Below are 13,939 nucleotides of genomic sequence, written 5' to 3' on the forward strand. Positions count from 1 at the left end.
GTTTTAGAGATAGAGATAAGAGCCTGTGATTAGGATTTTCAGTGACAAGGGATGTTGAGGTCCATGACTATGGTGTTCTGGGGAGAGGCTTAGCCAATTCACAACCATATGGCACTAAGATTCAATGAAAATCCAATGAACTCCAAATGAAAAAGGTGGGAGCTAAATCCCGCAGAGGAGAAATCCAGAAGCGAAATTGGGGTGTTACTATGCTCTAATTGGGACGCGGCAATTTGGTGCCCAGGATCATCTGCAACCAGGCATGAACAGTAAAATCTAATTAAATATGAAAAAAAAAATCTGATTTCTTTTGCCATGAAAATATGCTCGAATGTGCGATGTGCGTGCAAAATTTAGTGTAGTTTGGACATCTGAGGAGGTCATGAAAAAGAAAACAAATTTTGGCTGTGAAACAAACTTTAAAAAATAACACTATTTGGGCACGATTTCTTTTGCTACCTCCTCGAATGTCCCAACACCACAAGAATTTGCACGCTTCTCGTGCACCTTGGCATCTTCGATGCCAAAAAAGGCAGTCTTTTTTGAATTTTTACTGTTATTTTCAAATTTATTGTTCATCGGGTGTAGATGACCCCAGGCTCAGACTTGGATTATCGCTCTAATTGGTCCATCTCACGTTACGCTTGTATTTCACCACCAAAGACCCCTGATTCCACTTCTTCAAGATGTGCCACATCACAAAAAAAATTGGCCACTATGTACTTGTGAGATAGACCAAGGTAGTCCTGCTTGACCGGGTATGCCCCAAATGTTGAGCGCTTGACCGGGGTGCCAACCCCTCAAAAAAAAAAAAAACAGGGTGGCTAGGCGCTCCACAATCGTAACACTTCACTTATCACCATCGACTTCATGTTGCATGGTTCTATTTTTCCCCAGACGCTATATTAAGATTCCTGGCACACGGTCGCGGAGGGAGGAGTCCCCGGCTGAATTATCTCTCAAGAAGCTAGTCCTGCTACCATCTCCAATATAATGCTAATTTTTCAGATGAAAGGATCGAACCGAGCCCGAGTAGGGCTCGATCTTTACCCGGCTTTGAATTAACAAAGCCATCAACCGGCCAGGATTACAAGAGCACACCATACAACCGAAGATAAAAAGGAAAACGGGATGCAACCCCAGGCAGCAGATACAAGGCACCGATGAGGCTAAAATCTACGATCAGAGAATAAAAACATTACAACTTGAAGACCTAACAGGGCTAGACGGGATTGCGCCAAGGAAGGAGCTCGCCATCGACACGCCGAAGGCAAAGCGGAGCTGCTCTCGCCAGAGCCAGCAAGAAAACAGGGCAACCACTCGAGCACACCCGAGGCCACAAATTGCAACTTGCACATGAGGAGCAGGCCGCAGACAATAGCCATAGGAACAGAGCACTTCAAGAAGACACGGCGAGCAATGGGCAACGACGCCACTAGGAGGGCCGAGCCACACCAAGACCAGCGACACTCCTCCAACAACGCGACCAGATCGCCGTAGAGGGGGGAAAAAGGCCCATATCGGTGTGATACCAGTAGAGCTCAGAACTAAGAGTTGCTCGGGGTTCGTCTATCGGAACGCCGGTCATGGCTGGAACCCTGGCCATCGCAGACGCAGGAACCTGCTAAAATGGTTGAGGTCAGTCACCCCTAGGGTACTGTGCACCCCTTCTTGAAGGGTGTGTTTGGTTTGATAACGAAGTGGAATGGAATGTCATGCATGGTTCTATTCCAGTAGAATGAGTCGCTTCCATTCCTAAGTTTGGTATGAGTTAAAAAAATTGAAATGGAACGGTTCGGTTTTGTGTTTAGTTCGGGAATGAAAGATGACGAATTCAATCCAAATCACCCTCTTCTATGTGAATGGTGAGATTACCTTGCATGGGTCAATTTGAGCAAGAAATATAGATCAGTTTCGAACACATCTGGAGCTATAGTTTCCAATCTGCAACAATCCATCGCTGCTCAAGTAGCACACACATTTAAAAATTTCTCATTGACCTCAGGTCCATCCTAATCCTGCATGGCTGATAGCGCCACACACGGCTCGAGCACGACATGTGAAAAATTGCTCAAGCAGCACATAACATCTAGAAAACTGCTCAAGTGCGCACAGACATCCAATGCGATTGCTCATAGCAGCACACGGCTAGCGGCGTGATCTACGTGTATTTTTGCATCGTCCCCTCCCTTCACATTCATGGAAGGAGAGCCGCTGGGAGCATCGTCTCAACACCGCTGCTGGCGAGCATCGGCTCAACACCACCGCCAGCTCCACTAGAAGTCTCAATAGCTTGTGCCTTGTCCTGCCGCCACTCGTCTCCTCCGTCAGATCTGTGAAGGGGCAGGGACGAGAGCGGTGACGGCCCAACCTTAGGCCGAAATTGCGGTGTGGCACCACCAGAACTTTAAGAGGAGAGAGAGGGTGTTGAAATATATTGCCCGTCTCTCTTCATTAGTTCGGACTTTTAAATGAGTTGGCTAGAGCGTGAATTCAATATGATATCTGAGATAGGAGGTCTTAAGTTCAAGACACTACCAACGCAGTATTAAAAAAAGAATTCTGCAGCCTACATAAATCGCACGTCTTGAGTTTGAACTTTTAGATGAGTTGGCTGGAGCATGAATTTAATTAGGGATCCAAGGACGAGGGTGGTAATCTCCTTTTGTCAGACTAAGGGAGAGACGAGATGGGGTTTATGGGGTGAGTGAGTTGGGAAGGTGAGAGCCCACACGAGAAACGATGTGATTCCTCCGATAGTTGCTACAGGCACATTTCACATCTAGGCCGAATATTTGGTTCGAGGGAATGAGTGGTTGTCTACCAAATGCGGGGGACGTGTTATAGGGTGCAGAACGGATCTGTTGCAACCCTAATGCCCAACCAAACACACCATAAGTTTATGAGAGAGAGAGTGTAATCTTTTTCTTGTGATATGATTTTTTTGGGAAAACTTCCGGTCTATTCATCTTAAATCATGGGAGTACGATGAACACCAGAAATAATAAAAATGGGACAACGATAAGTGCACACGTTTGGGCGTTAGGAAGTCTGCCCACATATTTTGTGTGGTGTAAAAGAGGAACAGCCCACACATCTACGTGTGGGCAAAACAAGTAATGCCCACACACCTTTTTTCCCTCCCAATCCCTCTCACACGCGTGCGTGTGGGCGAAATAGATAACGCCCACACGCCTCGTACATCAGGCCTCGTACCTCGTGGTCCCGCACGCCCCGCGTGACAGTCACCGTGCGTCCCGCTGTTGCCATGGTTCAGACCCTCGTCCTGCAGTTGCCATGTCGCCGAACTTCGGTTGCCATGTCGGACAACTACAGTTGCCATGGTTGCTCAACTGCAGTTGCCATGTATGGTCTGGTCTACTGCAGTTGCCATGATTTCAAAACTTTAGGAGTTGCCACCGACTAACACTAGACAGTTGCCATGTAGCACTATAAAAAGGCATGGCAAAAAAACATGTTCGGGTAAAAGAGAGAGTTGCAATGTGCTCACAAGCACGCTAGGGCAGTTGCCATGTAAAGAGAAAGAGTTGCCATCTGCTTACGTGCACGCTAGGGCAGTTGCCATGTACCATGCAAAAACACATGGCAACTCGGGTAAAAGAGAGTTGCCATCTGCTTACAAGCAAAGCTAGGGCAGTTGCCATGTACCCTGCAGAAACATATGGCAACTGCCAGCTTTGGGTGTGGGCGAGGAGACGGGCGTGTGGGCGAAGTGATAAACGCCCACACACCAGCCCCCTTTGCGTGCGTAAAAACTGGTGCGTGGCGAATTGCTAAACGCCCACACACCAGCCCCTCGTCTGGTGAAAAAGGACGTGTGGGCGACCGGATGAATGCCCACACATCAGTTTAGTCCTACGTGGCACACAAAAACTGCTAGAACGCGCTAAGATTCGTGCAGAATTGGTTGAACGAGGATCCATGCGTGTGGGCGAGTTGCCAGACGCCCACACGTGTGGGCGTTAGTGTTTTCGTAAAAATTACATCCAGATCCGTAGACCACCTAGCGACGACTACAAGCACTAAAGTAAGTCGAAGACGCGCCACCGTCATCGCCCCTCCCTCGCCGAAGTTGAGCAAAAGTCGTCCTTATTATTTTAGATATTTAAACTTATTAGTTTTTATATTTTGTTTGCAATAATTTGGATGTGTGTATTCTTGGTTATGCAAACCTTCCATCTTCAAAAAAAAAATATTCTCAACGCATGCTACCTTTGTTTTAAAACAATTTCAACAAGTCATTAGCAAATATTCGTGCTAGTATCCATAAACCTTACATAAAAAGGCTTGATGAAAACAAAATCCTCCTAAAACACAGGCTCTCGCCGTGCTTTTTACATAATGCACAAACCAAAATACACGACCAAGCAATACAAGATAGTAATGGAACCCTCTTGCATAACAGATCCTAGGATAGCTGGACAACCTAAATGCACGTGACTACGGTGTCAAAAGAACACAGGCAGACCCAAATACAGCACCAAGACACACCCTAGGATGCCTAAGTTCTACAACAGTGCCATCAGGAGAGGAAAATGGCACTACGCATCGCTGCTGCCGAGTCCGAGACGGAAAAAGGTTTTCACTCAGAACTATAGCCCAGAGAAAAGGACCACAACAATGTCCTCAATAGGAGAGCTCCACCTGCAGGTGTGGCCACAGTTGGTGCCAAAGCGGAGAGCTTTCACTCGGCACCGCACCCGTGCCACCACGATGTACCCAGAATTGCCGTGAGGAGCACAAGCCACTGCCCGCGAAAGAGAATTATCCCGAGCCACCCACCGCTACACCCTTTGCTGCCTAGACATCAAGAAAAATAGCCACCACCGCCGTCATGATGCCCGTCAAAAAACCAAACATGCGGATCATCATTCGGGGTTGCTGCCTCAACATTCATGCCAATAGACACTGCCAACCATCCACTTCACGCGACCCAATTACAATAGGAGTGAAAGGCACCTCCTTCCACTCCTAGCCTGGGATCATCCACTGGGTGTGGGTCGCCACCTCCACTATAGCAAGCGCCCAAACCTACATCCCCAGCTCGTCCCGGTGGAGCGGGGGATACAACCCAGTGACTGCTCATGGCCACCACAGAGCAAGCTTGAATGTCTCCATGCATGTGGCGATCGGCGCCGATTCGTATGACGACACAGCAACTCTCGAAGAGGCTGACTCGGACCGACACCATGAATAGGCAGCATGCTAGAGCACAACATGAAGGCAACCAACACAAACCAAGTCAGCCACTCGTACATGTGCGCCACCAGGCGTCGCCTCCTTCTCTGGCGACTCGGGGAAGATCCAATTGCATCGCCGCCAGACTCCCCTTCCCTCCTGCTCATCTCGCCGCCGCCTGAGGCCCTGCAGGCGAAGCCCGGGCAGGTCCAGGGACGGCGGCGGCGGGGCACTTCCCTTAGTCAGCCTCTCTCCCCCGGCCTGGATCTCATTGGCGGAAACCCATCGGCTGATTCATATCTCATCGGCCTGCCTCGGGACTTTCTGGCTTAGAAGGATCCAGTCTTCCGGCCATGGTGGTCCTATGGTGAAGTAGGTGGACGTGGAGCAGCTAGGCTCATTTTTCTGGAGGAGATGGAGACTGCGGGCCAAAGCCAGACTTCGACTACGGTCGAAGCCAATGACGATGGCGCCTATGGGCGTCTCTACCTTGATGAAGGCATCAACATGTAATCTTTGTCTTCCCTCCCAGAACACTTGAGGGGAAACCCTAGGTCCGGGTTTGCCCAGATCGGATGATGGCGGTACTTGGGGTTGTGTTCCCCGTTGGGGGTATCATCTTGGAGTTGGGCCTAGCTAGCGAGACTAGTGGCTGATGGCGGTTTGCCGCTTGCTTTTGTGCCGTCAAGCAGGGATGATCCGTTGCTGCGGTGTGGCCTTGCGAACATGGTGCATAGTTGTAGTCCAGGGACGTGTGCATAGAGGCACAGATACCGAAAAAGGCTTTCGCCTCGCTTTATAAATAAGGTAAACTGCCAAGAGCACACATACACGGACTAGTTCAGAACACACACACCCAAGTCACACACAACAAGAAGTACATAGGTTATGCTGAGGGCACAGCTCAACAAGCCCAAATAAAAACAGAAAAAAGGGGCGGCCGCGGCCGGAACAGGCCGGGCGACTAATCTGGCTCCGGGGGAGGCGAAGGGGGCGGCGGCGACAGACGGACGGCCATCGAGCGAAGGTTGGCGATGAAGGCGGAGATGGTGTCTCGATCCTGAGGGCGGCTAAGCGGCCGCCAAAGCTGCAAGTAACCAGACAGTTTGTAGAGCGCGTCAGTAGCCAGTCGAAGAGGAATACGCTGAATCACAAGCTTATTGCGAACCGTCCAGAGGGTCCACGCGAGCATCCCAATCTCAAGCCACCTAATGTGGCGAGAAGGCAGAGGGGAGTTCTGGAGTTCGGCGAAGAGGTCGGGGAAGTTGGTGTGACATCAATTACCTCTCACCACCTCTCTAAAGCAGCTCCACATGAATTGGGCAGAGACACAGGAGAAGAAGATGTGATTCGAATCTTCAGGGGTACCACACAGCGGGCAGAGGCCGGACCCTGGGCCATTGCGTTTGCGGACCTCCACCCCAGAGGGGATCCGTCCGCGGATCCATTGCCACATGAATATCCGTATTTTAAGTGGCAGGCGGATGGACCAAACCGCAGGGAGGGGGGAGGAGCGGTGGAGGGGGCGATGGCCATGTAGAGGGACTTGGTGGAGAATTGGCCTGAAGGCTCAAGGCGCCACTGCACCTCGTCCGGCCCAGCATCCACCACCGGCTTGTGGAGAGCGACGCACTCAAGCAGCTCAAGCCAAGCGGCGGCTTCCGGAGGCCCAAATGGCCTCCAGAAAGCGAGGCGCCCTAAGTCCATAAGGGCCCTCTCAACTGAAATCAAGGGGGCGACAGCGATGGAAAAGAGGTCTGGGAAGCGAGCCGCGAAGGGGGTGTCTCCCGCCCAACGATCGAACCAGAACAAAGTCGCACTACCCGATCCAACCGAGATGGAGGTCCCAATGCGGAGGACGGGTAGTAGTTGGATGACCGGCTGCCAAAACTGGGAACCGCCAGACCTTTGACAGAAGGCTAGGGGTTGTCCGCGCAGGTACTTGTTCCGGATGATGTTCAGCCACAGACTGCCCTGCCCTTGGGAAATGCACCATAGCCAGCGGGAAAGGAGGGAAATATTCATGCGCTTAGAGCATATGATACCGAGGCCCCCTTGCTCTCGGGGCTTGCAGATGTCTGGCCAGTTAACCATATGATACTTCTGCTTATTATTATCGCCAGCCCAATAGAAGCGAGATTGGACTTTGGCGATCTCATGGTGAAGGGTCTCATGAAGGCTATAGAAGCTCATGAGGAACAAGAGGAGGCTGGAGAGGGAGGATTTAATGAGGATCGTCCGAGCCGCCTTCGACGGCCACCTACCCTGCCATGGCTCAATGCGCGTTTGCAGCTTGGCTACCGTAGGACGAAGGTCCGCAACAGTAAGCCGAGAGTCACTGATGGGCGTTCCCAAGTAGGTCGTGGGGAAGGAGCCAAGGCGGCATTTGAGGCGGTTGGCAATGTCGAGGGTATCTACCGGAGAATAACCCATTACTATCACATCACTCTTGTCAATGTTGATCTTGAGGCCAGACATTTGTTGGAAATAGAGGAGAAGGAACTTAAGGTTGGCGATGTCCGCGTCCGAGCCTTCGACCATGATGATGGTGTCGTCGGCGTATTGGAGCATGGAGATCCCGGAGCCACCGGCCAGATGAGGGTGATCCCTCGAATATGGCCCGCGGCCTTGGCCATATCTAGGATGGCGGCAAGCGCATCCACCACCATATTGAAAAAGAATGGGGAGAAAGGATTGCCTTGTCTAACCCCACAAAGGGTGGGGAAGTAAGGACCAATCTCCCATTGATGTTCATGGCGGTGCGACCGCGGGACACCATCTGCATCACCTGGGTGATCCATCGATCGTCGAAACCCTTATAGAGCAGAACTTCCCAAAGGAAGGGCCAACTAACAGTGTCGTATGCCTTATGAAAATATATCTTCAGGAAGACCGCCCTGAGGTGTTTAGACCGGACCTCATGGAGGGCTTCATGGAGGACCAACACCCCATCCAGCATATATCGCGCTCGCACGAAGGCGGACTGGTTCGGGTGAGTAATGTGGTCAGCTAGCAAGGTCACCCTATTGGCGTACCCTTTTGCCAGAATCTGAAAGATCACATTGATCACCGTGATCGGTCGGAACTGGCGAATATCGGAGGCCCCAGGCACTTTGGGGATGAGCGAAATGATCACATAGTTAAGGCGACTGAGGTCGATGGACCCAACGAAAAACTTGTTGAAGATGGCCATGATTTCAGCCTTAATCACATTCCAGAAGGTCTGGAAGAATTTAACCGGAAGGCCATCTGGCCCCGGGGCCAAGGAGGGGTTCATGCCTCTAATGGCAGCCCAGACCTCCTCCTCAGAGAAGGGCGCCGTGAGGGCCGCATTCTCCGCAACGGAGACTAGCTGGCGTCGAGACCAGCAATCGAGGGCGAGAGAAAGACCGCTCCTAGGCGCGGAGGAGAACAAGGATCTATAGAACTCGTTGAGATGGGCCCTAATGGCAACCGGAGACTGCAGAAGGGTCAGCCCATCCCAGAGGAGGGGGATGGTGTTGCGTCTACGACGCCCATTCGCTATGGCCTGAAAGTAGGCTATGTTCGCGTCGCCGTTCAGAATCCATTTCTGGGAGCCCCGCAAACGCTAGTAAGCCTCCTCGTCCGTGTAAATGACGGAGAGTTGGTCCTCCAGGTCATAACGGGAAAACCATTCATCAGGGGAGAGGCCAAACGTGTCAGCCCGGAGGTCGAGAGCCTGGATGGCGGTCAGCAGGGCCTTTTTCCGCTCACGGAGGTCGCGGCCCAAGTTGGCGCCCACCCCTTCATGAACTGCCGGCCACGTTTGGCACAAAGTTGCCAAGAGTCAATAGCCGAGGGGGGCGAGGGTGGGGAAGGGACCGAGCCTCCACCCAGCAGGCCCCGACAGCCTCCACGAAACCAGTTTGAGACAGCCAGAATGTCTCAAACCGGAAACGTGGTGGGATCAGAGGGCGCTCGTCGGCGGAGGACAAGAGAAGAGGAACGTGGTCGGAGCCGATTCGAGTGATGGCCCGGAGGGAGGCCAGAGGGCAACGGAGGTCCCATTCCGGGGAGACTAAGACCCGATCTAGGACGGATTGGGTCGGGGAGGCCTGACGATTGGTCCAGGTGAACCTGGCACCAACCCTATCTATCTCGCGAAGGCCAAGATCAGCAATGCAGTCATTAAACATTTGCGTACGTGCAAAGTTGACATGATCATTGCTCTTGTCTTCCGCGAAGCGGAGAAGGTTAAAATCGCCCCCGACAACAATGGGCAGGGAGGCCGCGGAGACCTTCCGGTGAAGCTCCTCGAGGAAGGAGGCAGACCTACTATGGTCAGCCGGGCCATAGACGATAATAACCTCCCATTTGAAATTCAGGGCTCGTTCGTAAAGTTCCATGCTGACAAAGAACTGGCCCCGGTCCATACTTCCCACCTCGAAGGTGGCATCCGTCACACCTAGAAGGATGCCACCTGAATGGCCGGCAATCCCACTAGAAGGGAGCCAGTGCCACACAAAGAGGTGGGAACTCAGCCTATCGAGCTCCGGCAGGGAGAATTCGGAGCGCATGGTTTCCTGAATCGCAACTTCTGTAGGAGATATGCCCTAGAGGCAGTAATAACAGTTATTTTGTATCTCCAAAGTTTGTAATGAATGTTTGGCTTCCATGCTATAACTGCAATGATTCCTGAGTCTGCAATATCCACGAGGCTCGGAGGGAAACTCATGTGCACGTGTGGTATACTAAACGGTAAAATGTATTCCTAGTCTTGCCTCTAAGACTGGCTCATGTATTGCATGATGATCCTGTTTTCCTGATCATGGGCATGTCTATGCTGGCAATTCTGAGGGCGCGATGTTGGTAGAACACTTGTGTTGAATCGACCCAAATTGATGTTATGCTATGAGATTCTTTTCGTCACAAGTTTATGGTTAATAACACAGAGATAGTTAATGTTTGCATAATTCCTTAGACCATGAGAGTATCGAGTTCCTTCATACTTGCTTTGTGAACTTTGGGGTTTGTTAAACGTCATCCGTAACTGGGTGGCTATTACGGCGGCTTACGGGTTCACGGAAAAGTATGGCAAGTAACGAGATAGCTCAAGATTGGGATTTGCTCCTCCGACGATGGAGAGATATTCTCGGGCCCTCTCGGTGTTACGGTATCCATAATCGTCTGGCCAGACACCTTGTGATTTGATCACTGGGATGCCGGAACACGGAAACGAGAAAAGAGAACAGAATCGGTAACGAGGTAACTTGCATGGTGGACAAATTGTTCGTCCACGGGGATGCAATAAATCTCACCTCGGGTGTTTGTGGCATATCGTGAAGCAATAGGAATAGCTCACTACAGCTGGAGGTTCACTCGAATATTCATTCGTGTGGGTATAAGGGTCAATATGGGTGTCCACGGCTCCGATGTTGATCATTGATCGGAAGGGGTTCCGGGTCATGTCTATACTTCACCGAACCTATAGGGTCACACGCTTAAGGGTCATCTATCTGCTGAATACTAGACAGGGAGTATGAGAGAAAATCACCGAAAAAGTTTCGGACACCGGAAAGGTTTCGGACAGCAGAATCATACCGCAGAGAGAGGTCATCGGATAAGTTTCGATGGTACCGAAAAGTTGTTTCGGGATATACCATTAAGTCAGATTGGTTTCGGCAAATGCCTGATAATTCTTGGAGGGTGACAGAATCATTCTGGAAGCTTTTTGGAAATTTCTGAGATAAAAACCGGAAATGTTCCGGAGCTGCCGGAGCCACTTCAGATGCGTTTCGCAGATGAAAATCACTAAAACCGGAATTGTTTCGGAACGCGTTGAAAATTATTTTAGTGGGTACTGGAAATGTTCTAAGCCCACATAAATATTTTCAGTTCGAACGGACGCTGAAAAATGTCGTCGTGAATAGTGAAAGTGCTTTTTGGGATAATTATGGAGAGCCACCTTTTTGACTTGGTCAAAGTTCTAGAAGGAAGTGGCTTACAAGGGAAGGAACCCCATTTGGGGGGGGCCCCTAGGGGTGGCCGGCCATGGGTGGTGGAGCTCCTTGGAGCTCCACATGGCATCCCATTTTGTCCTTAACACCCTCATGTGTGACCTAATGCATGGGGTTTTTTGGTAATTTGTGGAGGCACACTACCCCTTGGTTTTCCTATAAATAGAGGAGGTGAGGGCTGCCATCTCTTCATCCATTGCTCTCATACACATGCCATGCATTATCTGGCTTCTTCTCTCCCTCCCACGAAAAGAGTTTCGTAGAGCCGTAAGGCTGTCTGGGTTCCGGCAGGAACTAGTTCCGGACGGCGAAGCCCTGCCGGATAGCTGACACCGTATGTGTGCAACCCCGTAGAGAGATTGTAGTTTCGATCTTTTGCCCGAGGGGCTGTTCGAGTGTCCTCCCGAAGGGCTGTCCGAGTCTCCGTCCGAGTTTCGAGGGTCCTCCCGAAGGGCTGTCCGCGACATTGTCCGGGGGACTGTCCGACCGCCTCCCGAAGGGTTGTCCGGAGAGGGAGTACATCCTCGCGGTTGGGAGGTTGTAAATCCTAGCTGCGGGGATCTGCACCAACGATCTACACCGACTCTTCTTCCGCTGCGCTTCGAGTCGGTACGGATCAGATCAAACCTTGTATGCAGTCTCCATAGTGGTCCTGGGCGTGCTCGCTATGCCGAAAATTTTCGTTTTCTGTCGCGTTCCCCTACAGTGGCATCAAGAGCCGTGCTATGCATAGATGCAGGTTTCGATCTAGAATACATGGAGATGTATGGGTATTGCATAAAATAATTAGGTAGTAGATGAGATCTATTGCTGAAATTATTTATGCGGGTGACAGATGAAATCTGTTACCCGACGTTCTTGTTGCTTCCCTAGAATTTGCGTTTGCTCAATCTCGAGACAGCATTGTGGAATTTGACAAAGTTCTGGCAATCCTTGATCCTGATTGATCATGGAAGTGCTATCAGTTCTTTGGGTTCTGCCATAGTCAAAAGAAAGATGAAATTCGCAGATGAAAGGGCATTGCAGATATGATCTGCACGGGGGTCATGCGTATGACGAAGTTTAGTATGGGGCTCGAGATTTAATTATCTCGTGTTTCATACACCCCGAGATGTTAATCTAGCAACTTGAATAATCATACTTGATGATAAAACGTTGGTAGCTGCGGTTTAAGTCAAAACCTTAGAAGCCACGTAAAATAAAATTTTGCATAAACCGATTAGAGGCATCTAACTTGGTTTTGCAGGATGTGCATGTGATGTGGTATAACAATGCTCATATTCAATTTGATTATGTATGAGATGACTATATGATGTAACTAACATGACCTGCGTGTCATGATTCTGCATGATGGCTGGAGCCATATGATTGCACTTTAATGACCTGCGTGTCAACCTTAAGTAATGCACTTATTTTATTAGCTATAGAGATAGCAATATTATCTGGTGCATCGACAAGGTGGTGGCAATCTTCGCGAAGGTGAACACCGACGCGAATGCCGAAGACGAAGAAATATTTAGCTTCTCCGTCAGAAGAGGCTATACCATATCATGCTATTATGAATTGCCTGAGATGTTTATCCCTCTTGATACACCCTTCTTGATTGCGCGGTAGTCGCTTTTATTAGGGTGATCTCTCAAACTTAAAATATCAAAGTAGTTAGTGTTCACCCAAGTGTAGCACCGTCTGAAATTCGTATCTTTTCGGGGTGCGCCATGTACACATGAGCACGAACGAATCGAGAGGAATGAGGCGGGTGAGGTCAGACCTCGCAGCAAGATCACTTGGTTGTCTTTGACGTTCAGGCAGGAGAGTCCTGAGCTCGGAACACGCCCATCGAAAGATGAACAAGAATCACATAGAGATGTGATCGGCAAGTTGGCCTACCGATTGAAATTCGTGTCATCAGTGATGAACCCGTCAATGGCATCGAATAGAAATATGGATCTTGAATCACCCTAAATCAATTTTGAGAGATATTGATTTGAGTGAGAGCACACTTTAGAATAAAAATGTTTATTCACTAGTGCAAATTTCATTATAAACAAAAGTCTAAGTGAAACTTGTGTTTTCAGTTGTAGATCAAATGGCTCGCAACACCGCGTTCAACTTAGGCCCGATGTTAGAGAAAGAGAAGTTAGCTACGACTGGAAACAACTATGCGGACCGGGTCCGTAACCTGAGGATTGTCCTCAGGAGCGCTAAGAAATTGTACGTGCTTGAAACTGCTCTTCCAGCTAAACCGGCGGCAAGTGCACCGGAAGATGAACAAAATGTCTGGGCCACTAAGGATGATGATCACAACTTAGTGCAGTGCCTCATGCTAGCTTGCATGAGTCCAGGGCTTAAAAAACGTTTTGAATTCCATAAAGCCCGTGATATGATCCGGGAATTGGATGCTCTATACAAGGAAACCGCAAAGTCTGAACGATATGATATCATGAAGGCTTTGATGGATTGCAAGATGGCTGAGGGTAGTTCAGTTGGCGAACACGTGGTCAAAATGATTGGCTATTCTGAAAGGCTTAAAGCCCTAGAATTTCCACTTCCACCTGGCCATATGATGGACATGTTGCTTTCTTCACTCCCCCCGTCTTACGACGGTTTTGTCATGAACTACAACATGACAGGAATGGAGAAGACACCGGAAGAGGGGCTCGCCATGCTGAAAACTACAGAAGGAGGACTGCGGAAAAATCGCAAGCAAGTGTTGCTTGTGAATAAAACCGCCAGTTTCAAAAAGAAGAAAGGCAAGCCAAAGA

General features: G+C 50.0%; 1 protein-coding gene across 1 annotated transcript; it reads right to left on the minus strand.

Moving 5' to 3' along the window:
- Positions 1-8,788: 8,788 nt before the first annotated feature.
- On the minus strand, positions 8,789-9,737 carry LOC141026793 (uncharacterized). Its single transcript, XM_073503645.1, has 2 exons — positions 9,083-9,737; positions 8,789-8,973 (listed from the first exon to the last, which is right to left on the minus strand). The coding sequence occupies exons 1-2, from the start codon at positions 9,735-9,737 to the stop codon at positions 8,789-8,791; spliced, it is 840 nt and encodes a 279-aa protein (XP_073359746.1).
- Between the last annotated feature and the right edge of the window lie 4,202 nt (positions 9,738-13,939).

This window comes from Aegilops tauschii, chromosome 7, assembly GCF_002575655.3.
Source record: "Aegilops tauschii subsp. strangulata cultivar AL8/78 chromosome 7, Aet v6.0, whole genome shotgun sequence".
Classification (NCBI taxonomy): Eukaryota; Viridiplantae; Streptophyta; class Magnoliopsida; order Poales; family Poaceae; genus Aegilops; species Aegilops tauschii.

Excerpts from the sequence above, each read along its gene's own strand:
- LOC141026793 (XM_073503645.1), bottom strand. The coding sequence starts at position 9,737 with ATGCGCTCCGAATTCTCCCTGCCGGAGCTCGATAGGCTGAGTTCCCAC. Across the intron at positions 8,974-9,082 it reads ATTCTGGCTGTCTCAAACTG|TTCATGAAGGGGTGGGCGCC; the intron begins GTTTCGTGGAGG and ends CGTGGCCGGCAG.